The sequence below is a fragment of the Antedon mediterranea genome, chromosome 9 (assembly GCF_964355755.1).
Source record: "Antedon mediterranea chromosome 9, ecAntMedi1.1, whole genome shotgun sequence".
NCBI classification, from domain to species: Eukaryota; Metazoa; Echinodermata; class Crinoidea; order Comatulida; family Antedonidae; genus Antedon; species Antedon mediterranea.
Window position 1 is genome coordinate 15,077,663 of NC_092678.1, and position 25,511 is coordinate 15,103,173.

The following is a 25,511-nucleotide window of genomic DNA, read 5'->3' on the forward strand; positions in this document are numbered from 1 at the left end:
CTTAACACATGTATCAGGATCACCAAACTCTTCAGAATTGACGTACAGGTATCAATTTTATTTCTCGCTGTGTATGGTTTCAACATGTTTATATGACACAGTCGCTTCTTCTTACGCCTATCTGGAGTATCTAACACATAGTCAACTTCTCCTACTCTTTCTAATACTTTGTAAGGACCAGCAAATCTTGCAGATAATGGTTGACTGGGAAGAGGCAACATAACTAACACTTCATCACCTTCTCTTTTCTGATTTCCTAACAAACAATCTCTTCATTTTACCCTGAGCCTTCACAAGATTCTTTCTAGCCATCTCACGAGCACGATTTAATCGATCACGAAACTCAGACACATAATCTAGTATCGATACAGACTCTTCTGAATTCCCTAACAGCCTTTCTTTGACTATTTTAAGAGGGCCTCGGACCGAATGACCATACACCAACTCAAATGGGCTAAACCCTAAGGACTCTTGCACTGTTTCACGAACAGCAAATAACAATAAGGGAACTCCCTCATTCCATTCCTTTTCACATTGAAAACAATAGGTTTTAATCATATTCTTAAGTGTTTGATGAAATCTCTCAAGTGCCCCTTGAAACTGTGGATGGTAAGCACTTGAACTTATATGGGCAACACCTAACTGCTCTAAGACTTGTTTAAATATCTTTGACATGAAGTTTCATCCTTGATCGGACTGAACAGCTTTAGGCAATCCTACCCATGTAAAAAATTTGACCAATGCTTTAACAACATTCTTAGCTGTAATACGCCTAAGAGGAATCGCTTCTGGAAACCTACTTGATGCACACATTATTGTTAATAGATACTCATTTCCATTTTTAGTACGTGGTAATGGACCCACACAATCAACAATAACCCTTGAAAATGGTTCACCGAATGCAGGAATAGGCTTAAGTGGGGCTACTGGAACCTTTTGATTAGGCTTCCCCACTACCTGACACGCATGACAGGATTTACAATAGTTAGACACATCTTTTCTAAGACCTGACCAAAAGAAATGCCTGAGAATTTTGTCTACCGTTTTATTGACACCTAAATGCCCTGAAAGAGGATCATCATGCGCAATACCAATAATATCCTGACGGTATCCACTAGGAATAACTATCTGGTGAATCTCATTCCAAACATCACTACTTGGAATATCTGGTGGCCTCCACTTACGCATAAGTATGCCATCCTTTATATAATAACAAACAGGAACAATAGACATTTCCTCTACAGAAAGAGCTTGCTGACCAAATGACACCAAATCAGGATCATTACTCTGCTCTTCCACTAACCTAGACCAATTGAGAACTGTCGGACCGAAATCACACACTTTTGGGTGCTGTTGTTCAGCCTGGGCAGTGTGTGACTTGGGACCTGAGCAGACAGCCTCTTGGGAAACGCGATCTGTAATTTCTCCGTAAAAACTATCACATAAGTCAATACTCTCATCCTCATCTATGGTTTTATTTGCCATAGATCGCGTCACCGCACATGATGGAAACACATGTGATAATTCTTTCTCTAAACACACCGTGTTTTCGTCTTCAACAGGACTCTTGCACACAACCGGTTCTACTGTCACTCTGTCTCCGGCCAAATCATTCCCCAAAAGGAGTGTGACACCCCATACTGGAAGACTCGGAACGACACCGACAACAAAATCTCCGCTAACAATATCTGTTTCAATCCGAATTACATGAAGTGGGACTTCCTTATAACCCCCTTCAACACCTTGAATGAGCACACTTGCTCCAGCAGAAGACTCGTTTGAAAATTACAATGCCGATTCTATTATCAGGGATTGTGACGCCCCTGTGTCTCTTAAGACACGAACTTTACTCAGATTCACATCGTTGATCAATGCTACAGAACCAGTAGAGAGGAAAGGCTTAAATAGCTTTCGCACTTTTTCCGGACCTGAAGATTGGATCAACTTCTCACATTCATCAACGTCATGACTCGCTGTCACTTTCAACGGGACTGTATTTACTAACGTGTTTGGAAGTGATTGGGGTTTCTTATTATCCCCTTTAGATTTGCATTGAAACAGCCAGCAATCTGCCTTTATATGACCCTTTTTCTTGCAGTAAAAACAAGTTCTGACAAATTTACTACTACTATTAACTGTAGTTTTCTGACTTTGGACCTTAGAATCATCAACAGATTTGGAAACCGATTTGGTATCCACCACCTTGTGCGTGAGCACATAATTATCGGCAACAGAAGCCGCTTTCCTTAAATCATCAACTTTCTGCTCCTCTAGATGTGTTCGAACTTCAGTAGGGGAACAAGATTTAAACTCCTCAACTAACATAAGCTCACGAAGCTTTCCAAATTCACCCTTTTCTCGTTCCGAACTACACCATCTATCAAAAAGAATCTGCTTCTTACGTGCAAATTCTGTAAACGTTTGATCATAAGGTTTACCTAAGTTCCTAAATTTCTGACGATACGCCTCTGGAACTAACTCATAAGTTGACAAAACAGCAGTTTTAACCGCATCATAGCTTTCACATTGATCATCAGCCAATGCAGAAAATACCTCTTGGGCTTTACCCACAAGAGCAGTTTGTAAAAACACAGTCCAGTGTCTAGCAGGCCACTTTAATCTATTAGCAATTTTCTCAAAAGCTAAAAAATATGTCTCTACCTCGTCCTCATTAAACTTGGGAACCCATTTAATATTCTGAGTAATCTCTGAATCATTAGGTGTAGAAACCCGTGTGGTGTGACCCATTTGGTTAGCTAATTCTAATTTCTTTAACTCAAATTCATGTTTTTCTTTTTCCATTTCTCTTTGAGTTTGCATCTCTATTTTTCTTCTTTCAAAAATCAATTTTTCACGTTCCAACTCAATTCTAGCCAACTCGACCTCATTCCCCGCAGTTTTTACGGATTCATGAGTAATTAAACCAACATGATTTCCAATCACATTTATCAAGTCATATTTATTCATGGTATCATTTATAGATGCTCCAACCCTAGTACCTAGGAGTCGCAAACGCTCCTCTGATAGCTGAGCTACCACCTCAATGGACATGCTATCCAAAAATTCCTCGTCAAAATCACTTTCTGACATAGTTTCTATTCGAAACAAACAAACAAAAACACAGGTTAAAATAACCAATATGACGATAATTAAGGCACCAGTAATGAAATACCTGCCAAGCCCACACAGTATTAAACCTACCGTGCGCCGTGGTCTCAATAACTAGACCCCTAAAATAAAAGCCAAACCGACTTCTACTATCACAGGCAAGCCTACACAAGCCTAAAACAACAACACAGTGTACTGGCTCGACGACCACCAAACCTCGTTCGTTATAAAACGCCTCTAAACCTAAAACCAGCTTAGAATAAGTAACTAAAATTACCATCAGTTCGATCTACAACTACAATTCCGTACTTTGTTCCCGGATGACCCCCCAATTTGGTACGGGCTCGCTCGTTAGGCTGAAACCAACAATAAGAACATAACAAAACACGTTGTAGTTGTCGTCCATCTTTATTCATCTCCCCTCTTTTCCTCTAGAGGGCTCACTTCCGTGTGACATCACAATAGCTTTTGCTTTGTAGTGCAAAACATTGTAATTTAGTTTTGCTAAATGTGTATTTTTCATTTAACATACCCTTGATATTATTTTTTTTCTTTTATTATAAATAACGATTATCTAATTATTTGATTTTGAGCATCTCAATTTTGCTTGTAATACAAATACTGTGTCTTGATATGTAATGTAAATAATATGATGTGGCTGCCAAATTTTTTATTTATTCATAATCGTTTCCGATATTAAATATATGACATATTCCATTCAGTTTGGAGTTGTGTGCTTTCTTTTTTTCTCTACTTTTTTTGCTGTCTTCCGGTGACATAAATAACAGTTATTTTTAGGCCAATTTCAGGACGACAAAATGATGTCTATTTAGGACAACGTTTAAAGTTTGATGTGTATGCTGCACTAAACGTCAAATTAAAACAATAGGTATACTGCATAGAACTGCATTATACGATCCGATATTATTTATTGGCATGTTTATAAACAAGGTACAAATGAAATGTGGTTGGTTGATTGTATTTATTTAGACAAACGAATACAAAACAATGCGTCGTAACCAGTGATTTTAAATTAAAGAGATCTTACAGATTTGTTATTAAAGACATGGTTGAATAAACGAATGCTTGTCGACAGTCTTTAGTGTTTTGATTCAGAGTGAATGTTATAGTCTATAGAGAAAGTTTGATTTAATGCTTCTTTCAGATTGACCCTAATTTGTCAGGTACCTCCTTTGTTTTCAATCCCTTTCTTAGTACATTTCACTAAATTTGAGACAATTACGAATTAAAATAACGCTATACGAGCAGGTAAAAAATGACAAAATGCGCACAATAATTGCAAAAAGTGCTGAAAAGTAAAAGAGAAAAAGGCAATTTTAAAATGAAAATAATTCTTCAGAATAAACGATGACCCTCACTTTTTTAATTTATTCTGGAAGTCATTGAGTTGTAGATATGCATTCATGTACACATTTGAGCTACAAAATATTGTGACGTCATCAAATGGCCACGAGTCAATTTAATTTGTTTTTCTCTTTTCAAATATTATCACATTCAACAGAACGCATCTTGATTATTTTCGTAAAATACTATCATATTCAACAGAACGCATCTTGATTATTTTCGTCAAATACTATCACATTCAACAGAACGCATCTTGATTATTTTCGTCAAATATTATCACATTTAACAGAACGCATCTTGATTATTTGTGCCCGATTTTCCCTCAAATTTTGATATGTGCTTGTTCAATTAGTTATCTTTCTCATGACTAAACACCTAAATAACGTAGGTCATGTAATGAAAGCTGAAAAATGTACAATTCATACATAAATCAAGCCAATATTTTGCGATCATATTTTAACATAAGTGAATGTTTTTTTAAATTAACTTTCAGCAAAATTATATAAATGATCACCTATAATTCGTCAAATCGAAGACTTAAATTCTAGTTTTATGAATGTTATAATAGGTTCAGTGTTGTTTTAAGTGTTTATTAGAATTATGGTAAAGGAATTATTAGGTAGGTCTAATAAATACTACCACTGTTTACCAGCTTGAGTTAAATAAAATAATTTAGTTTGACTGGTATTGACTCTCTCATGCATGCATTTGAATACGTAAACATGCTGATAGTCACATTTATAATTATTGTGTGTATATTTTCGTAAAATGGGAACCCTGAACAAACAAGGTAGAAAATGAAAATGTGTGGAATGAAGAAGTGAACCGCTTTTATCTAGAGCTTTATAGGTAAAAGTCGTAAAAATGATGATTTCAACTCTAGTTTATAAATAATGTATAATGCTACACAGTATTCAATGCAATGATATGTAATTGCTAAACATCTATTTTATTAAACTAAAGATTCAATTCCGTCTGCTTGGTAGTCATGCGAAACCTCTTTATTTCCAATGATAACGACCGAGTTCACAAACACTATAGTACTACACTTTATTTGTTTAAAGCTACGGTTATTCAAAAGAAAGCATAAATATGTATGGGTTTAGCAAACGTAGCCATTATACAGTTGGAGTGCCGTGGAATTATATGTAAGTTGTTTAGCTTCTATTGTTTCTACTGGTTAGTTGTACCCTACATTTATGCTAGTATAAATTACATTCTGACTGTAATGCAGTATACGTTATTGTTTTTGTTAACTATTTTTTTATATTTCTCGCCTCTTGTTGGTATGTATTTTCTCTGTTTGGTCAAGAGTTTATTTATTATTAGTGTGACAATGCCGTAGTCAAGATTATTTATGTTTTGATTTCAATTTCATTAATAAGTTGACTATTTTCAATCAATGTACAGTTTTACAGACCACTACATGTTTTATTCATTCAGGGTAAATATTAGGCCTAGAGATATTTTATATGTTGTTTTGAATTTGAATAGAGAGTCTATAATGTTTGTCTTTCGTACACACCACATCTAAAATAAAACTAATTCGTCACTTTCACAAATTGTAGGTACTTTTTGAGATATCATATAGTTTTCCTGACACTTCAGTGTTGGTTTAGTTAGTTAAGTGGCTTCCAGGTACGCGTGCCCTCATTTGGCAACATTTTTGTTTTCAATCATGCTAACAAATAAACTATATAGGGCGTTATCGAGTCAATTGAACATACATGAGGATATCTCTCCTCCAATACTCTTTACGTTTATATGTTATTTGTTAAAATATGTTTTTAACAAATAACAGATAAACGTAAATTTGATAAATACAGTTTTAGAAAGTGCACAATCATATTAACGTTTACATGCTTTTTTGCATGCAATGTTCCCCAAAAGCCTAATTATTTTCATTGCAAGTGTATTAAGACAAAGTCTACTAAAGGTGCAATAATTATCGCCACCTTAGTTTTAGCCAAGTTAAGCCTCCCCTAGCTAATGCATGTTCTGCATCAGTATGATATGCCAGACAGGTAATGCCAAGAAGCTCATGAATAATTAGGACTTCCATAGAAATCCCCTAACCCCTGAAAAAGGGTTGTAAAAATATTCTATATTTTTTAAAAATAAGTTTATATTGGTAAATTTTAGTTGAGCATTTATTTTCCCATCATCAATATTAGTTGACATGGTGAACAGTTAGAAATTTAAATATTGGCTAACACCTTTAAGACATGTCAAGATGTATTATTTTAGTTTTACTGGTAGGCCTATTCACTCCCTCGTGCATGTATTTAAATATGTACTCTCAAGCTTTTAGTCAACTTTATAATGTTGTATAGTTTCAGTAAATCGGAAACCGATACAGACCGCACAAACAAAAACATTTGTGGAATGAAGAAGTGAACGGCATTTACATAGTCTAGAGCTTTATTGCTAGTACATGATATATAATCAGTCAACATGATGATTTCAACTGTAGTTTGATCAATAATACGTATCATGCTACACTGTAGTCAATACAGTGATAGATATTTACTCAAAGTATATTATCATTAAACTAAAATATTCATTCATTTTTGTTTGTTTGGTAATCATGCGAAACCTCTTTATTTTAAATTATAACGACCAAGTTCATAATCACAATAGTCCTACACTTTATTATATTTGTTTAAACAAAAAGCTACGGATTTACAGAAGAAAGCCTCAAATATGTATGGTTTTATTATACTGTTTGAGTGTCGTGAAGTTATATGTAAGTTGTTTTAGCTTCTACCGATTAATGTTACCCTATGCTAGTATAAATGTAGTTTGGTAATCGAGTGGTTAGGACACTTGACTGTCACCCAGGTGGTTAGGACACTTGACTGTCACACAGAGAGACCTGGGTTCAATTCCCCAACACTCCCAGTCTACTCAGCTGTAAATGAGTACTTGATTGAAAATACTAGAGAGAATAAGGCGGCGTGGAAAGAAATTTGCTACCCTACCACATAATGGCGGGGCATGTAGAATTAGCTCATTACCCTATGTTCAGAATTAAATACGGGACCTTTACCTTTTTAGTATAAATCACATAAACTGTTTTGAATTTTTTTCATCCATGTTTTTTTTATTTCCTCGCCTCTTGTTGGTATGTATATTCTCTGTTTTACCATTTGTGTATTTATAATATTGTGACAATTCCGTTTCAATTTCATTAATATGGTTAATATTTTCAATGTGCAGTTTTACAGTTATCGGGACCATATTGCGAATAGCGATGTTGTTGTGGCCAAAGTGCATATCGGCCTCACTCCTCCAATCCTCTTTACTTTTATCTGTTATTTGTTAAAATTATAATGTTTTATTTGTTAAACAGTTTTAGAAAAGTGCAAAATCATATTACGTTTACATGCTAGTGTATGCAATGTTCCTCGAAAACCTATTTATTTTCTTTGCAAATGTATGAAGGCGAAGTCTACAAAAACCGCACCAATTATCATCATCTTAGTTTTAGCCAAGTTAAGCCTAGCCTAGCCAATGCATGTTTTGCATCAGCAATTAGAGGTATCATTGCCAAACAGGAAATACCAAGAAGCTTATGAATAATAATACCCTAACAACTGAAAAGGGGTTAAACCTTGAAACAAGACAAATTATTTTATTTTTTATAAATCAGGTTATAATGGTAAATTTTACGTTAAACCTTTATGTTTCCATCATCAACAGTTCTTGACATGGTGATACAATGTTAGAAATTTAATTATTTAAGAACAGATGTATATTTTAGTTTGGCTGGTAGGCCTTTTAATTCCCACATGCATGTATTTGAATATGTACTCATTCTTATAGTTAACTTTATAGTGTTGTATAGTTTCAGTAAATTGGAAACCGGAAAGGACAGTACAGAAAATAAACATTTGTGGAATTAATAAGAGAACCGCAATTGTCTAGAGCTTTATTGCTAGTAGATGATATATAATCCGTTGACATGATGATTCCAACTCTTGTTTTATAAATATATTTATGATGCTACACAGTAGTCAATACAACTAAAGATGAATTCATTTTCGTTTGTTTAGTAGTCATGTGAAACCTCTTTATTTTGAATGAAAACCCCCGAGTTCACAAACACAATAGTCCTACACTTTAGTTGTTTATACAAAAAGCTACGGTTATGCAGAAGAAAGCCTTAACTATGTATGGGTTTGTAAACGTAGCCATTATACTGTTGGAGTGTTATGGAATTATATTGACGTTGCTTTAGCTGCTATCGATTAGTTTTACCTTACTGTTATACTAGTATAAATGACATTCCGAATGTAATGCAGCATACTATGTTATTGTTGAGTTGTTTTTCTATTTTGTTCAGACATCTTTTTGTTGGTATGTATTTTCTGTTTTCATTTAAATGTATGAAGGTTCAATAAATGTACAGTTTTCGTGAACCATTAGATGTTTAATTTATTCAGGAAAATTATTCCATTTATTTTCAGTGTAATTTTAGCTTGTGTTTTTACTTTTAATAAAGCGTCTACTATGTCAAGTCATTGTTTGATTTTGTCACTTTCACAAATTATAGGTAATTTTTGTGATAAAAATAACTTTCCTGACATTTAATAAAAAAAATCCCTGCAAACGCAACATGCACGTACGTTAGTATGATAGTAAATTGTTGCCATGCTATGATCTGAAGCATAATTTGCTTATAGTGCTGAATTGTGCCTATTATTGTGTTATATAATAATACAGTTAAGAGTATGTTGCACATAAAAAGAGTGGCTTTTTTTAATTTTAAGTTGCTACATAACATTTTACCAACTAGGTGTAAGCTAAAATTATGAAATTTGTCAAACAGTAAATATTGTAATGAGGAGGTTGAAAATGAAAAACATATGTTATTTACATGCAAAGAAGTAAAACATTGCTGGGTAAAATGTTGCGCTATGCTGAAAACATGTTTTGCATTTACTCAGGAAGTTACATTGGAGAAAATTGTACTTGGAAAATAAGATGTCAAAATTACTGAAATATTTTCCAATTTAACTTTCTGTGTTTATAAAAGTAAAGTCAAACATAGACTAGGACTTGTCAAAAAATGTCCATGGTTAATGTTCACTGTGGAGTTAGAAGGTATAATCAATTGTGAGTTTTTAATAAATAAAGAAAAGGCAAAAAAAATGTGGTCAGATATGGACCGTAACAATTTAGCAAGGTATAAAATTAACGTTTATAAAATTGATATTTAGGTAAAGTAAAATATAACTTTTTTTTTTGATTGCCTGAAAGAGATAAAAAGAATTATAAAATAAAGAATTATGTGGTAAATTATACGTACATTGTTAAGGATTGAAAAACGTGTAAAGTGTGTATAACATAGAGGAAAATGTTTTTTTTCCTCTTTCCTTATACTATTATATATAAAATGTAATGGTAGGAGTGAGATATCAGATGTAGTGAAAGTTATTTAATGTCAATTATAGTGTATTGTATCATTACATTACTCTTGTGCAATGCATTGTAAACGAACATTTTATTGATGAAGAAATAAAAGTGGGTTGATTCTACATAAGACAAACAAAAAACAACATTTACATTTACAGTTTTTGACGCAATATTCTCCAAAAAACCGTAATTATTAATTTTCGAACTTTTTTTTGTGAGAAATTAAAAGTCTTCATTTGAAGAAACTTTCTGTGATACTTTTCATAAATCATATTACACAATAGTCTTAATAATCTTTTTGTATAGATCGAGCTTAATTTCTTCTTGTTCTGTTTTATTGTGCACGTAGGGTTCTTGTCCTGTATCCAACAGAAAGTCACGTGCTCTTAATGAGCAATGTTTGTATTGTACTTCAAATGTTTTTGACAACTGAATATTAATACTAGTGTTCACTAATAGTATTGCTGTATACATATTATATATTAATGTTGTATCAAAACTTGTATTGTAATAATAATATTTAATTCGATTAATAATATCATCTTCAGATAATCAAATCAAACTAAACCAGCAAAGAGCTTTATGAAGACTAAGTATAGTACTTAAGATGTCGAGGTGAGTTGTAAAGTTGAAGAGTTACAATACTATACGAACACGGCTACGAAAAACATAAATGCTATCATTTTTTTTAATTATTGATGTAACTCATTCTATATTTCATATTTGACCATTACAGATTACAAGATGCTTTTAAGATGAATGACTTGCAACAAATTAAAGAAATATGTCAGAAAAATCCAGATCTTTTGAAAAACAAAGATGAGGTAAAACAAAAGATAGACTTTCCATATTATTACTAATAAGAAAGTATAGTAATTCATTTAGTTCCAAGAAGATCATACATTTATGTAAATTGTAAAGTGTAATCATTATACCTATATTCAAATATAATGAATACTGTTTAATATCCTGGATCAATAACATATGCTTTAGTGACGAATGCTGCAAATTAAATAAATAAATAAATTTAGTGACATTATTTATCGGTACTTACTGTTAATGTTTGTCTTAAATTATGAGATCGATGTGTACGGTTACTGTAGAGGGTTGGCCGATTAGTTAGACGGTCAGAATGACAGTTTCAAGTCAAGAGCCATTTTTTTGTATGTGAAATAATTATAATAATTAAGTTCATCCAAATCCAATCTAGTAAAACTTTTTCGAAATCATTATCTATATATAAATTTACGTAAGGGAAAAATTCGGTAAATCGCGCGTTATTTCTAGAATGTTTACTCGATGGTATATAAAGTTGGTTCGTACATTCGGTACTGATTTTAACCGCCTGATGTAACCCTGTTTACTAATTAAATTGAGTTCGATAATTAGTTATTGACGATTAAAACGAATTTAGGTTCAACGATTTGCCCCAAATAGGGGTGTTTTTCGATCGTGGTATACACTGTCTAATGGATGTCCGTCTTGAAAAATACCCGCAGACGATAATACGAGGATGCTTCGCATTTTCCTATCTTCTCCTACGATAATTGTTTTTAATGGCTGAAAACCGGTTGAACAGCTCGAGTACAGCATCATAATGTTGAAGACAGGCCGATTTTCTTTAAAAAATACTATTTTGATAGATTTAATATACGTTTATACAAATGTATTGATTTGCGATGAATGGAACATTCCAATCTCTGTTCCACAAGTGTCTATTCCCTCAGGCGTCGTAAAGGCAAGTACTGTATACTCATAACAGAAATTCGATCCATTTTTTTTTTCAATCTGTGCTGCAGAGGTTGGATATACATTTTTTTTAAACGGATAAAGAGCTAGCGTTTTCACTCGCCGTATATTATTTATAAATCTTTATTATTGCAGTTAAACCACCCACATCATCACCCTTCCCTCACTGGCATGAGTAGCGTTGTAAAACCAGTAAAGGATAGGCCTACGGTACATCACATGCCCTAAACGCAGAACAACTTTGGTGGGTAGGGTAGGAACCAACTTAAGTATGAATTGGCTCTAAGAAACAATTGAAAACCATTAGGCCTACTAATTAAGTTAAGTTAAATAATTTAATATTTATTGACGATTAAATCGAATTTATGATTTTCCCGAATAGAGGTGGTTTTCACAAATTGTTTTACATTATATAAACATATACACGTCGTAGTGATGTATCGTTACATGTAGGGCCCACTGTACTATTTCAATCGACTAGGACGGTGATAGTTTCAACAAAGTATTACATCGCAATGTTTTACTGTGTTTAGTGGTATATTATTTGTAAAACATGAAAACAATAATAATAATAATAATAATAACTGGTACTTGATATAGCGCATTATGCTGAAAGCCTCAATGCGCTTTACAAAGACAGAACAATTTATAAATTTACAAATTAAAAAGTGGGTTTTGAGGAGAGATTTGAAGACACTGGTGGAAGTAGCCTGACGGATTTCAATAGGCAACGCATTCCATAGAGAAACGGATGCCAAAGAAAATGAACGATTTCCATAAAACTTAGTGGAAGGATGAAATATATGGGCAAGAAGAGACTCGGATCTAGATCTCAGAGACCGCTTAGGAACATAAGGTTGAATAAGTTCAATTAATATTTCGTTACTAAATGGATAAAGAATAATATTAAAAAATTGTTCCTCTTTGCACCCATCCTCTTCCCCATATCCATCCCTCAACCCTAATGTTACATACAAAACACAAATTAAGTTTGTTTAAATTTGACTTAAACAATTGGTTTCTCTTTCGGAAGTAATTCACATGGTGCTAATTTTAGTTGAGTACATAAATCACAGTGTCTATTTATTCGTTCCTGTAGGCTGTAAACGACATGTATTATTGTCCTGCGGTACGTACATATGAAATCGCCAGTTTTTTAACGCTGAAATTATTATGTATTCGAGAACCATCTGTGTCTGTGGGCACGACCTAGATGGTACGCGAGCGAAGCGAGCGTACCATCTAGTACAGATAATTCATAATGGTGACCAGACTCACATGTCTTTGTCAATCGACAACAGCAACTTTGTATTCACTTTTTTCGCTTATCATTATAGTAATTATAATTATTTTTTACTTCAGGGTTGTAACATAGCTGTTTGTGAGTATAAATGTAACTGATTTTAGTCATCAAAACAGTATTTAATTTACAACAGTTGTTAATTATTATGTGACATGAATAAAAAACATGTGTGCATTACAGCTGTAATCTATATTTATAAACTACATGATTATGATTTCTTTCTAGCAAGGATACACTCCACTACATGACTATTTACTATGTGCCAACTCTACAACAGAAATAGTGGATTATCTCATACGGCACGGCGCATCAGCAACGTCACAAACTATGGTAATGTACACAAAATCATAATGCCCATACGATTACAGTAGGTCTTTATGTCGTTATTATTAAAACAGTAGGCCTATCTGTTCCAGCAAACATCTCATTTCATTTATAATTTGTCATTTATATTTAAATTAATTATTTAGAATTATTTATTGCGAATTTTTGAAGCAGTTATGGAATGAAACAATAAACGAAGGCATGCAATAACCGACATTTGTTTATAGAAACAATAATACATTGCATAAAGTCAATTATGACATCATTATAATCGATTGTCATTCACACATTTAATTACAATTATAGTAGTACTTCAATGTATCTGTCTAATTTGTTTAAGTTGGTTTAAATAATATAATAATCAACTCTTGAATACTTTTATTTGGGTTATATTTTATATAAAGGCGTAAATTTTCTTTTTTGATTCAATCAAGTTAGTTCGATAGTTATGTACGAAATAAAAAAGTACTTACTACGACGTTTTGCAAACCGGTTTTTAAGTAGACTGATTGTTAGTTGCGTTGACGTTGGTCAGTACGGCGTGTTATATGTGACAAGCCAGATGTGTTGTAAATAAAGTACAAATAAATTTAGGTGGTTTTTATTGTTTTGTACACTCAGAAGATGTTGTCATGACACTGTAGAATTTACAACCATTATCAATGTGGCATGACCGAAAAATATGATTGCATTACATCTGGAATTGATATTTACTACTACATGTTTATGATTTCTTTCTAGCTTGGATACACTCCACTACATGTGTATTTAGGATGTTCCAATCCTACAAAAGAAATAGTGGATTTTCTCATACAACACGGCGCACAAGTAACGTCACAAAATAAGGTAACATACAATTTTAGGAGGTCTATTATGCAAGTTTTAATAAAACATTATCGGTTCAAGCAAACATCTCTATTTCATTTGTAATATGTAATTTATAATTAATATTAATTATTTTGAATTATTTATTGAGAAGCAGTTATTGAATGAAGCAAGAAATTAAGACATGCCATAACCGACATATATTTTTAGAAACAATACTACATTGCATAAAGTCAATTAATATTAATTCACACATTGTATTACAATTATAGTAGCACTTTAATTTATCTGTCTAGGTTGTTTAAGTTGGTTTATATAATATAATAATCGACTCTTGAAATAATTTTATTTGGGTCCTATTTTATAAAGGCGTAGACAAGTAGACTGTTGCGTTGACGTTGGTCAGTACGGCATGCTATATGTAACAAGCTATGTGTGGTAAATAATGTACAAATTAATTTAACTGATTTTTATTGTTTTGTACATTCAGAAGATTTTGTCATAACAATGTACAATTTACAACCATTATCAATGTGGCATGACCAAAATATACGATTGCATTACAGCTGGAATTGATATTTATAAACTACATGATTATGATTTCTTTCTAGCTTGGACACACTCCACTACATGTGAATTTACTATATGGCAATCCTACAACAGAAATAGTGGATTGTCTCATACAACACGGCGCAGATGTATCGTCACAAAATGAGGTAACATACAATTTTAGGAGGTCTATTATGCCAGTATTAATAAACATTATCGGTTCAAGCAAACATCTCTATTCGATTCATGACGTCTCTTTTATAATTATATGAATTACTTAGAAGTATGTATTACAAATTCAAAAACAATTATAAAATAAAAAATTAATTAATTAAAAACTGTATTATGCAGAAATGCCATGATCGATATGTGTTTGTAAAACAATTATAACTAAGTGCGTCTCGCCAATTATGACGTCATATAATCGATTGTCATTCACACATTTGTATTACAATTATAGTAGTTCTTCAATTTCTCTGTCTATTTTTTTTAAAGTTGGTTAGAATATAATTAATATTCTTGAATTAATTTCATTGGGTCTTAATTTAACATAAACAAAATATGAATACATTGCATGAATATGACTTCTTTCTAGTATGGAGACACTACACTACATAGGTATTTGTGATATTCTAACAGCAATAGTGACTTGTGTCACATAGTATGGTGCATCAGTAACATCACAACATGTAGTAATGTACATACAATCATAGTGGTATTTATGTCATTATTGTGAAAACAGTATCTGTTCCAGCAAATATCTCTATTTCATTTATAATATGTAACTTATAATTAATATTAATTATTTTGAATTATTTATTGCGAATTTTAGAAGCAGTTATTGAATGAAGCAAGAAATGAAGACATGCCATAACCGACATGTTTTTTTAGAAACAATATTACATTGCATAAAATCAATTAATATTTAATTCACACATTGTATTACAATTATAGTAGCACTTTAATTTATCTGTCTAGGTTGTTTAAGTTGGTTTATATTATATAATAATCGACTTTTGAAATAATTTTATTTGGGTCCTATTTTATAAAGGCGTAGACAAGTAGACTGTTGCGTTGACGTTGGTCAGTACGGCATGCTATATGTAACAGGCTATGTATGGTAAATAATGTACAAATGAATTTAGCTGGTTTTTATTGTTTTGTACACTCAGAAGATTTTGTCATAACAATGTAGAATTTATAACTATTATCAATGTGACATGACCAAAATATACGATTGCATTACAGCTGGAATTAATATTTACTACTACATGGTTATGATTTCCTTCTAGTCTGGATATACTCCACTACATTTGTATTTACTATGTGCCAACCATACAACAGAAATAGTGGATTGTCTCATACAACACGGCGCAGAAGTAACGTTACGAAATAAGGTAACATACAATTTTAGGAGGTCTAATATGCCAGTATTAATTAAAACATTATCGGTTTAAGCAAACATCTCAATTCCATTTATGACGTCTCTTTTATAATAATATGAATTATTTAGAAGTAGGTATTGCAAATTCAAAAACAGTTATTAAATAAAAAAAATAAATTAATCAAAAACTATATTTTGCAGACATGCCATGATCGATATGTGTTTGGAAAAACAATTATTCCATAGTATAACTAAGTGCGTCTCGCCAATTATGACGTCATATAATCGATTGTAATTCAAACATTTGTATTACAAGTATAGTAGTTCTTAAATTTATCTGTCTATTTTTTTAAGCTGGTTAGAATATAATTATTATTCTTGAACTAATTTCATTGGGTCTTAATTTAACATAACAAAAAAATATGAATAAATTACATGAATATGACTTCTTTCTAGTATGGAGACACTACACTACATAGGTATTTGCGATATTCTAACAGCAATAGTGACTTGTGTCACATAGTATGGCGCATCAGTAACATCACAACATGTAGTAATGTACATACAATCATAGTGGTATTTATGTAATTATTATGAAAACAGTATCTGTTCCAGCTAACATCTCTATTTTATTTATAATATGTAATTTATAATTAATATTGATTATTTTGAATTATTTATTGCGAATTTTAGAAGCAGTTATTAAATGAAACAAGAAATGAAGACATGCCATAACCGACATATATTTTTAGAAACAATATTACATTGCATAAAGTCAATTAATATTAATTCACACATTGTATTACAATTATAATAACACTTCAATGTATCTGTCTAGGTTGTTTAAGTTGGTTTATATAATATATAATAATTAACTCTTGAAATAATTGTATTTGGGTCCTATTTTATAAAGGCGTAGAAAAGTATACTGTTGCGTTGACGTTGGTCAGTACGGTATGCTATGTAACAAGCTATGTGTGGTAAATAATGTACAAAAGAATGTAGCTTGTTTTTATTGTTTTGTACATTGCGAAGATTTTGTCATAACAATGTAGAATTTACAACCATTATCAAAGTTGCATGACCGAAATATATGATGGCATTACAGCTGGAATTGATATTTACTACTACATGATTATGATTTCTTTCTAGATTGGAGACACTCCACTACATTTGTATTTACGATGGTCCAATCCTACAATAGAAATATTGGAATATCTCTTACAACACGGCGCATCTGTAACGTCACAAGATGAGGTAACATACAACTTTAGGAGGTCTATTATGCCAGTATTAATAAAACATTATCGGTTCAAGCAAACATCTCTATTCCATTTATGACGTCTCTTTTATAATTATATGAATTATTTAGAAGTAGGTATTGCAAATTTAAAAATACTTATTAAATAAAAAAATAAATTAATTAAAAACTATATTATGCAGACATGCCATGATCGATATGTGTTTGTAAAAACAATTATTCCATAGTATGACTAAGTGCGTCTCGCCAATTATGACGTCATATAATCGATTGTAATTCAAACATTTGTATTACAATTATAGTAGTTCTTCAATTTATCTCTCTATTTTTTTAAGCTCGTTAGAATATAATTATTATTCTTGAACTAATTTCATTGGGTCTTAATTTAACATAACAAAAAAATATTAATACATTACATGAATATGACTTCTTTCTAGTATGGAGACAATACACTACATAGGTATTTGCGATATTCTAACAGCAATAGTGACTTGTCTCACATAGTATGGCGCATCAGTAACATCACAACATGTAGTAATGTACATACAATCATAGTGGTATTTATGTCATTATTATGAAAACAGTATCTGTTCAAGCAAACATCTCTATTTCATTTATAACATGTAATTTATAATAAATATTAATTATTTTGATTTATTTATTGCGAATTTTAGAAGCAGTTATTGAATGAAGAAAGAAATGAAGACATGTCATAACCGACATGTTTTTTAGAAACAATATTACATTGCATAAAAGTCAATTAATATTAATTCACACATTATATTACAATTATAGTAGCACTTCAAGTTATCTGTCTAGTTTGTTTAAGTTGGTTTAAATAATATAATAATCAACTCTTGGAATACTTTTATTTGGATCCTATTTTATAAAGGCCTAAATTTTCTTTTTTTATGCAATCAAATACGATAGATAAGTACGAAATTATGTGGAATGTTTTGGCCTTCCGAAAAAATTGTATTTATTTTGTTTGAACTATGTCAAAGGTCAAATGTCAAATAATGCAATTCAGTGACCACAAAAAGTAATCCTTATATATACAGGCCTCACGTCCTGGGACAGTAAATTACCCCCATATGGGATACGGGCCACGTATTCAAAGGGTTAAGTGTCTATTTTGTTTTATTTCTAAAAGCAATCAATTTTAAATACAAATTTGCAGAGTCATCGCAAATGATATTAGTGCTCACTGTAAAATGAATGTTTGAAAATCCATGCAGTCAAAAAATTATCTTTGTTTTTGTTTTTTTGTGTGTAAAAATATTAAAATTATAGACGTTTGTTGTGTTATTGATTAATATGTCAGTTATTTTCCGTCCTCATATTTGGTATAAGAAAAGAATACTGCATTTCATTGTCGTCTGGTAAATTATCGTGTTTTATAAAAGTTTCCAAAGTGTAATTATCATTTCCGTCTGGATAACAGTGATAAAAGTTGAATTTACTTGAATATTCTTGCAGTCTCCCGTTGTTGTTCAGTTGAATGTCTTGATTTGTGGTGTTAATAATGTTTGGTGGTTTGTATTTAAGATGATTAGCAATATATCTTTTCTGTTAGTGTAGGCCAAATTAGAAAGAAGTGAATATAATTGCAACTTCGTCCTCATTGTTTGTACCTCCTTAAATACAATAGCTTACATTCTTTGCAAATAAATTACATAAAACAAACAATTAAAAATCAACCAAAAAATAACAAAACACAGTGTAAGCATAATGTACTTCACACTATTTCATATCATACACCTATCGGGAGCTAATGAAATTACCAGCCAATCAGATATTATATCGGCCTAAAAATGAGCCAATTCCCGTTTCACCTTGGCCGAATCATCCCGCATTCAGCTATTTCATAGACCTTGTATTTATTGAGAAACATAACCTACGGTAGCCTAGTGTTATCACTGTATTTAGTGTTTGGAAAAATGGTAAAGGGTTGCCGAATTAAGTTTGGCGGGAGCGATGTTCATGAGGTGGAAACATGAGCAAGAATACAGTTTTGTAGGCCTACCGCCCGTTTTATTTGAAATGTGGCACGGAGTTCTGCCGCTATATTATAACTTCAGCTGCGCTATTCACATCACGTGTGCTCTCTCGATATCGATATTGCTACTTACCCTAGTGATCTAATTGTGACGAATGAAAATGGCCAATAATTTCCGAAAGCGGCCTTCGGCAATTGCAAAGAAATTGGCCTAAAACACATTTTTTCGTAGACATTTTCGTTATGATATAGACTAATGGATAGAGGAGAATTAAAAGGTGCCCCATCTCGAACGGCGCTAGAATCAGTTTGGGAGGAGATTTTGGCTTAGTGCTATTATAGATTGAGCCCACGTTCACAGACCAATAATACACCAGCAAACCCTTTTATTTTAATTTGTTTTTGTTGTATTATAATTACTTTTCTACAATTATTTGCTGCAATAACATGTATGTATAAACATCATGATTATGAATTAATTATACGACGGAATTTCCCATGTCACATACATATCTCTAAAGCCTAATTTATTGAATAAACGTCCTGCTTTGAATAAATTCCCTCTCAGATAGACAAATAGAGTGAGTGAGTGGCCGAGCGGTTAAGAGAGTGGAACCGTAGCCATAACGTAAGGGGTCAAGGCTCACTCGCTCCATGGTTCTTCTGGTGGTAGAGAAAGAGTCTTCTCGGATAAAGACTATAAACCGTAGGTCCAGTATACAAATCTAGCTCATGTGCATTTTAAAGAAAGTAGTGCATATTATATTTATACGAGTAGGTGGTTACACCGTTGTACTACATTACTAAGCAGCCACAAACTAACTAACGAGGGCCCTTCCTTAAAAAAAAACTGGATAGGCCACCCTCATTAAATATGGTAATAAATAAAAATAAATAGAATCTCAAAAATGGTATACTTACCATCTAAGATACCGACAAAAAAGTTTAGGTTTAGTTCTACGAATTGATCATTATATTTGACCAATATATATCCATTCAAACATGCATAACATTTAAAAGTAGTTGAAGATGTATTGTCCCCTTGACAAAATAATTGGTTTACATTTTTGGTTGAATATGCCATTTTAATTTCACGTAATAGTTATTCACTTTGACCAAAGTTTGGATTGAAAAAAAAATATTTACCTGAGAAAACTGTATTGTAAATCAAAATATTGTAAAATTGTATGCAAGACAATGAATAAGTAAAATCATTATTTTCTTTGGGTTTTTTTCTTATAGAAGTGAATAGTTTTATTAAAACTGCAAAATTATCTATTCAAAGTCTGACTTTATAGCTCTTTAATGTTCATGATTTTGGGGGCAATACATCTTTAATTAATAATAATAATTATTATTATTATATGGTAGCCAATCACCAAAAATGGTGGTTGCCCAAACGGCCATACATCATTGTACAACCTGGAATCTCTCAACCACCCGATTCCTACCTCTGGATTATCTAGCTGTGTGTCAGACAATTCTAAATTAATGTGAAACTGCAGTTCTAATTAAAGTTGGTACCATATTTTACGATTTGTATCAACTATTAAACAGTAGCTGTTTCGTCTGGATGTAATGTGGTTGTCTCACGCCATGAGCAGCAGATTTGATCTGATGTTTTTTGATATTATGATGATGTGTTTTCTTTTTTAAATATCTCTAACAATCTAGATTTTCAACTTTTCAATTATTAGTTGTATCATCATCCTCACCATATCCTTTTCAAATACATCTCTTATCACTATTGTTGATCATCTTTTAAACCACTTTCCGATTTGCTGGAACCATTTTAAACAACTGAGCCAATGTAAGATGCAATGCCTCGCGAGCTTATGAATACGTTGTAATAAGCCAGCTTTACTACAATTCTGGTGTTGTAGTTGTTCAAGAGTCGCTTATATTCGGCAAACTTTGATTTTGCAATCATTTCAAAGTTACCGGTTCCCATTTCTTTATAAATGATCAAACTATCAAGTGATCTAAAACTTTCTGACTTTCTTACTGCATTTCACCATTCCTAATAATGGAGTATGGGTATTATTCATGTTTTCAGTTGTTACATTATATAACAGTATTTCATTTCATTATTTATTCTGTCTATTTCAATATATAAATAACAAAATGGTCAACCTAAGTGAACTTAATCACTGTAGCGGAGCCGGTTGACCCAACCCCAAAGTTATTTATAAGACTCATTATATTTGATGTTTATGACTTCTTCACAGGCAGGAAACACACCGATCAATATTTATCTGAGTCGTGGTGATGTGGAATTAGAGATATTGTTTTGTCTGATAACCAATGGTGTATCCCCCACATTAACAAAAGAGGTAATTCGTCATAAAAATGTAAATTGAAATAAATCACACTGGTTGTTTTTGTTCATCCTATAATTACCTTCAAGTGTAAGAAGGTAATGTACTATTGTACTATGTTGTTTAATTATTATTAACACGTTGTAACTGCTCTTGGTATAATATATTTAGCTCCTTTCAATTAATTTGATTTAGTTATCCATGTTGCATAATCAATCGAAGAGAAATATTTATTTATTAAAAATATAACATTTTTTATTTGTTTAGGAAGGAAGCAATGCTCTACATGTACATCTAAGTGGTAGATATGTTAAACCTACGTTAGAAATAGTGACTAATCTCATTAAACTTGGTGTATCTCCAACATTACAGAATAAGGTAAAGTACATAAGAGTGGGCATATATTCCCGTGATCTAACATTGTGTAATTATCGGGTGGCACTCAAACACACCTCAGATCACGAGTATGGTGTTGTTCATAACTCTATACCTGTACAAGAGTAGTTACAGCAATCAAATACAGTTGGACACCACTAACGTTCGTGGTACCGAGATTAAATCTCTAAATAGGAAATGAAAATATGTTTTTAATTATCCGCATGATTTGTTTAATTGCATAAAGTCAATTAATATTAATTCACACATTATATTACAATTTTAGTAGCACTTCAAATTATCTGTCTAGTTTGTTTAAGTTGGTTTAAATAATATAATAATCAACTCTTAGAATACTTTTATTTGGATCCTATTTCATAAAGGCCTAAATTTTCTTTTTTTATTCAATCAAATACGATAGATAAGTACGAAATTATGTGGAATGTTTTGGCCTTCCGAAAAAATTGCATTTATTTTGTTTGAACTATGTCAAAGGTAAAATGTCAAATAATGCAATTCAGTGACCACAAAAAGTAATCCGTATATACAGGCCTCACGTCCTGGGACAGTAAATTACCCCCGCATGGGATACGGGCCACGTATTCAAAGGGTTAAGTGTCTATTTTGTTTTATTTCTAAAAGCAGCAATTTTAAATACAAATTTGCAGAGTCATCGCAAATGATATTAGTTCTCACTGTAAAATGAATGTTTGAAAATCCATGCGGTCAAAAAATTATCTTTGTTTTTGTTTTTTTTTGTGTAAAAATATTAAAATAATAGACGTTTGTTGTGTTATTGATTAATATCATGTCACTTATTTTCCGTCCTCATATTTGGTAGAAGAAAAGAATAGGGCATTTCATTGTCGTCTGGTAAATTATCGTGTTTTATAAAAGTTTCCGAAGTGTAATTATCATTTCCGTCTGGATAGCAGTGATAATAGTTGAATTTACTTGAATATTCTTGCAGTCTCCCGTTGTTGTTCAGTTGAATGTCTTGATTTGTGGTGGTAATAATGTTTGGTGGTTTGTATTTAAGATGATTAGCAATATATATATTTTCTGGTAGTGTAGGCCAAATTAGAAAGAAGTAAATATAATTGCAACTTCGTCCTCATTGTTTGTACCTCCTTATATACAATAGCTTACATTCTTTGCAAATAAATTACATAAAACAAACAATTAAAAATCAACCAAAAAATAACAAAACACAGTGTAAGCATAATGTACTTCACACCATTTCATATTATACACCTATCGGGAGCTAATGAAATTACCAGCCAATCAGATATTATATCGGCCTAAAAGTGAGTCGATTCCCGTTACACCTTTGCCGAATCATCCCGCATTCAGCTATTTCATAGACCTTCTATTTATTGAGAAACATAACCTACGGTAGCCTAGTGTTATCACTGCATTTGGTGTTTGGAAAAATGGTAAAGGGTTGCTGAATTATGTTTGGCGGGAGCGATGTTCATGATATAGAAACATGAGCAAGAATACAGTTTTGTAGGCCTACCGCCCGTTTTATTTGAAATGTGGCACGGAGTTCTGCCGCTATATTATAACTGCAGCTGCGCTGTTCACATGACGTGTGCTCTCTCGATATCGATATTGCTACTTACCCTAGTGATCTAATTGTGACGAATGAAAATAGCCAGTAATTTCCGAAAGCAGCATTCGGCAATTGCAAAGAAATTGGCCTAAAACACATTTTTTCGTAGACATTTTCGTTATAATATAGACTAATGGATAGAGGAGAATTAAAAGGTGCCCCATCTCGAACGGCGCTAGTGTCAGTTTGGGAGGAGATTTTGGCTTAGTGCTATTATAGATTGAGCCCACGTTCACAGACCAATAATACACCAGCAAACCCTTTTATTTTAATTTGTTTTTTGTTTTATTATAATTACTTTTCTACAATTATTTGCTGCAATAACATGTATGTATAAACATCATGATTATGAATTAATTATACGACGGAAATTCCCATGTCACATACATATCTCTAAAGCCCAATTTATTGAATAAACGTCCTGCTTTGAATAAATTCCCTCTCAGATAGACAAATAGAGTGAGTGAGTGGCCGAGCGGTTAAGAGAGTGGAACCGTAGCCATAACGTAAGGGGTCGAGGCTCACTCGCTCCATGGTTCTGGTGGTAGAGAAAGAGTCTTCTCGGATAAAGACTATAAACCGTAGGTCCAGTGTACAAATCTAGTTCATGTGCATTTTAAAGAAAGTAGTGCATATTATATTTATACGAGTAGGTGGTTACACCGTTGTACTACATTACTAAGCAGCCACAAACTAACTAACGAGGGCCCTTCCTTCAAAAGAACTGGATAGGCCACCCTCATTAAATATGGTAATAAATAAAAAAAATTAGAATCTCAAAAATGGTATACTTACCATCTAAGATACCGACAAAAAAGTTTAGGTTTAGTTCTACGAATTGATCATTATATTTGACCAATATATTTATATCCATTCAAACATGCATAACATTTAAAAGTAGTTGAAGATGTATTGTCCCCTTGAAAAAATAATTGGTTTACATTTTTTGTTGAATATGCCATTTTAATTTCACGTAATAGTTATTCACTTTGACCAAAGTTTGGATCGAAAAAAAAATATTTACCTGAGAAAACTGTAATGTAAATCAAAACATTGTAAAATTGTATGCAAGACAATGAATAAGTAAAATCATTATTTTCTTTGGGTTTTTTTCTTATAGAAGTGAATAGTTTTATTAAAACTGCAAAATGATCTATTCAAAGTCTGACTTTATAGCTCTTTAATTTTCATGATTTTGGGGGCAATACATCTTTAATTAATAATAATAATTATTATTATATGGTAGCCAATCACCAAAAATGGTTGTTGCCCAAACGGCCATACATCATTGTACAACCTGGAGTCTCTCAACCACCCGATTCCTACCTCTGGATTATCTAGCTGTGTGTCAGACAATTCTAAACTAATGTGAAACTGCAGTTCTAATTAAAGTTGGTACCATATTTTACGATTTTTATCAACTATTAAACAGTAGCTGTTTCGTCTGGATGTAATGTGGTTGTCTCACGCCATGAGCAGCAAATTTGATCTGATGTTTTTTGATATTATGATGATGTGTTTTCTGTTTTAAATATCTCTAACAATCTAGATTTTCAACTTTTCAATTATTAGTTGTATCATCATCCTCACCATATCCTTTTCAAATACATCTCTTATCACTATTGTTGACAATCGTTTGAACCACTTTCCGATATGCTGGAACCATTTTAAATTACTGAACCAATGTAAGATGCAATGCCTCGCAAGCTTATGAATGCGTTGTAATAAGCCAGCTTTACTCCAATCCTGGTGTTGTAGTTGTTCAAGAGTCGCTTATATTCGGCAAACTTTGATTTTGCAATCATTTCAAAGTTACCGGTTCCCATTTCTTTATAAATGATCAAACTATCAAGTGATCTAAAACTTTCTGACTTTCTTACTGCATTTCACCATTCCTAATAATGGAGTATGGGTATTA

At 32.2% G+C, this 25,511-nt stretch overlaps 1 protein-coding gene and 1 long non-coding RNA gene across 2 annotated transcripts; one reads left to right on the forward strand and one right to left on the reverse strand.

Annotated features, from left to right (window-relative positions):
• Window positions 1–681: 681 nt before the first annotated feature.
• On the reverse strand, window positions 682–3,090 carry LOC140058221 (uncharacterized). The gene is made up of 2 exons (XM_072103785.1): window positions 1,790–3,090; window positions 682–1,678 (listed from the first exon to the last, which is right to left on the reverse strand). Exons 1-2 carry the CDS (start codon window positions 3,088–3,090, stop codon window positions 682–684), a joined length of 2,298 nt encoding a protein of 765 aa, XP_071959886.1.
• Window positions 3,091–13,178: 10,088 nt separating this feature from the next.
• LOC140059136 (uncharacterized) lies at window positions 13,179–14,485 on the forward strand. Its single transcript, XR_011847122.1, has 3 exons — window positions 13,179–13,273; window positions 14,009–14,113; window positions 14,462–14,485. It is a non-coding gene; the product is annotated as an uncharacterized lncRNA (long non-coding RNA).
• Window positions 14,486–25,511: the final 11,026 nt, after the last annotated feature.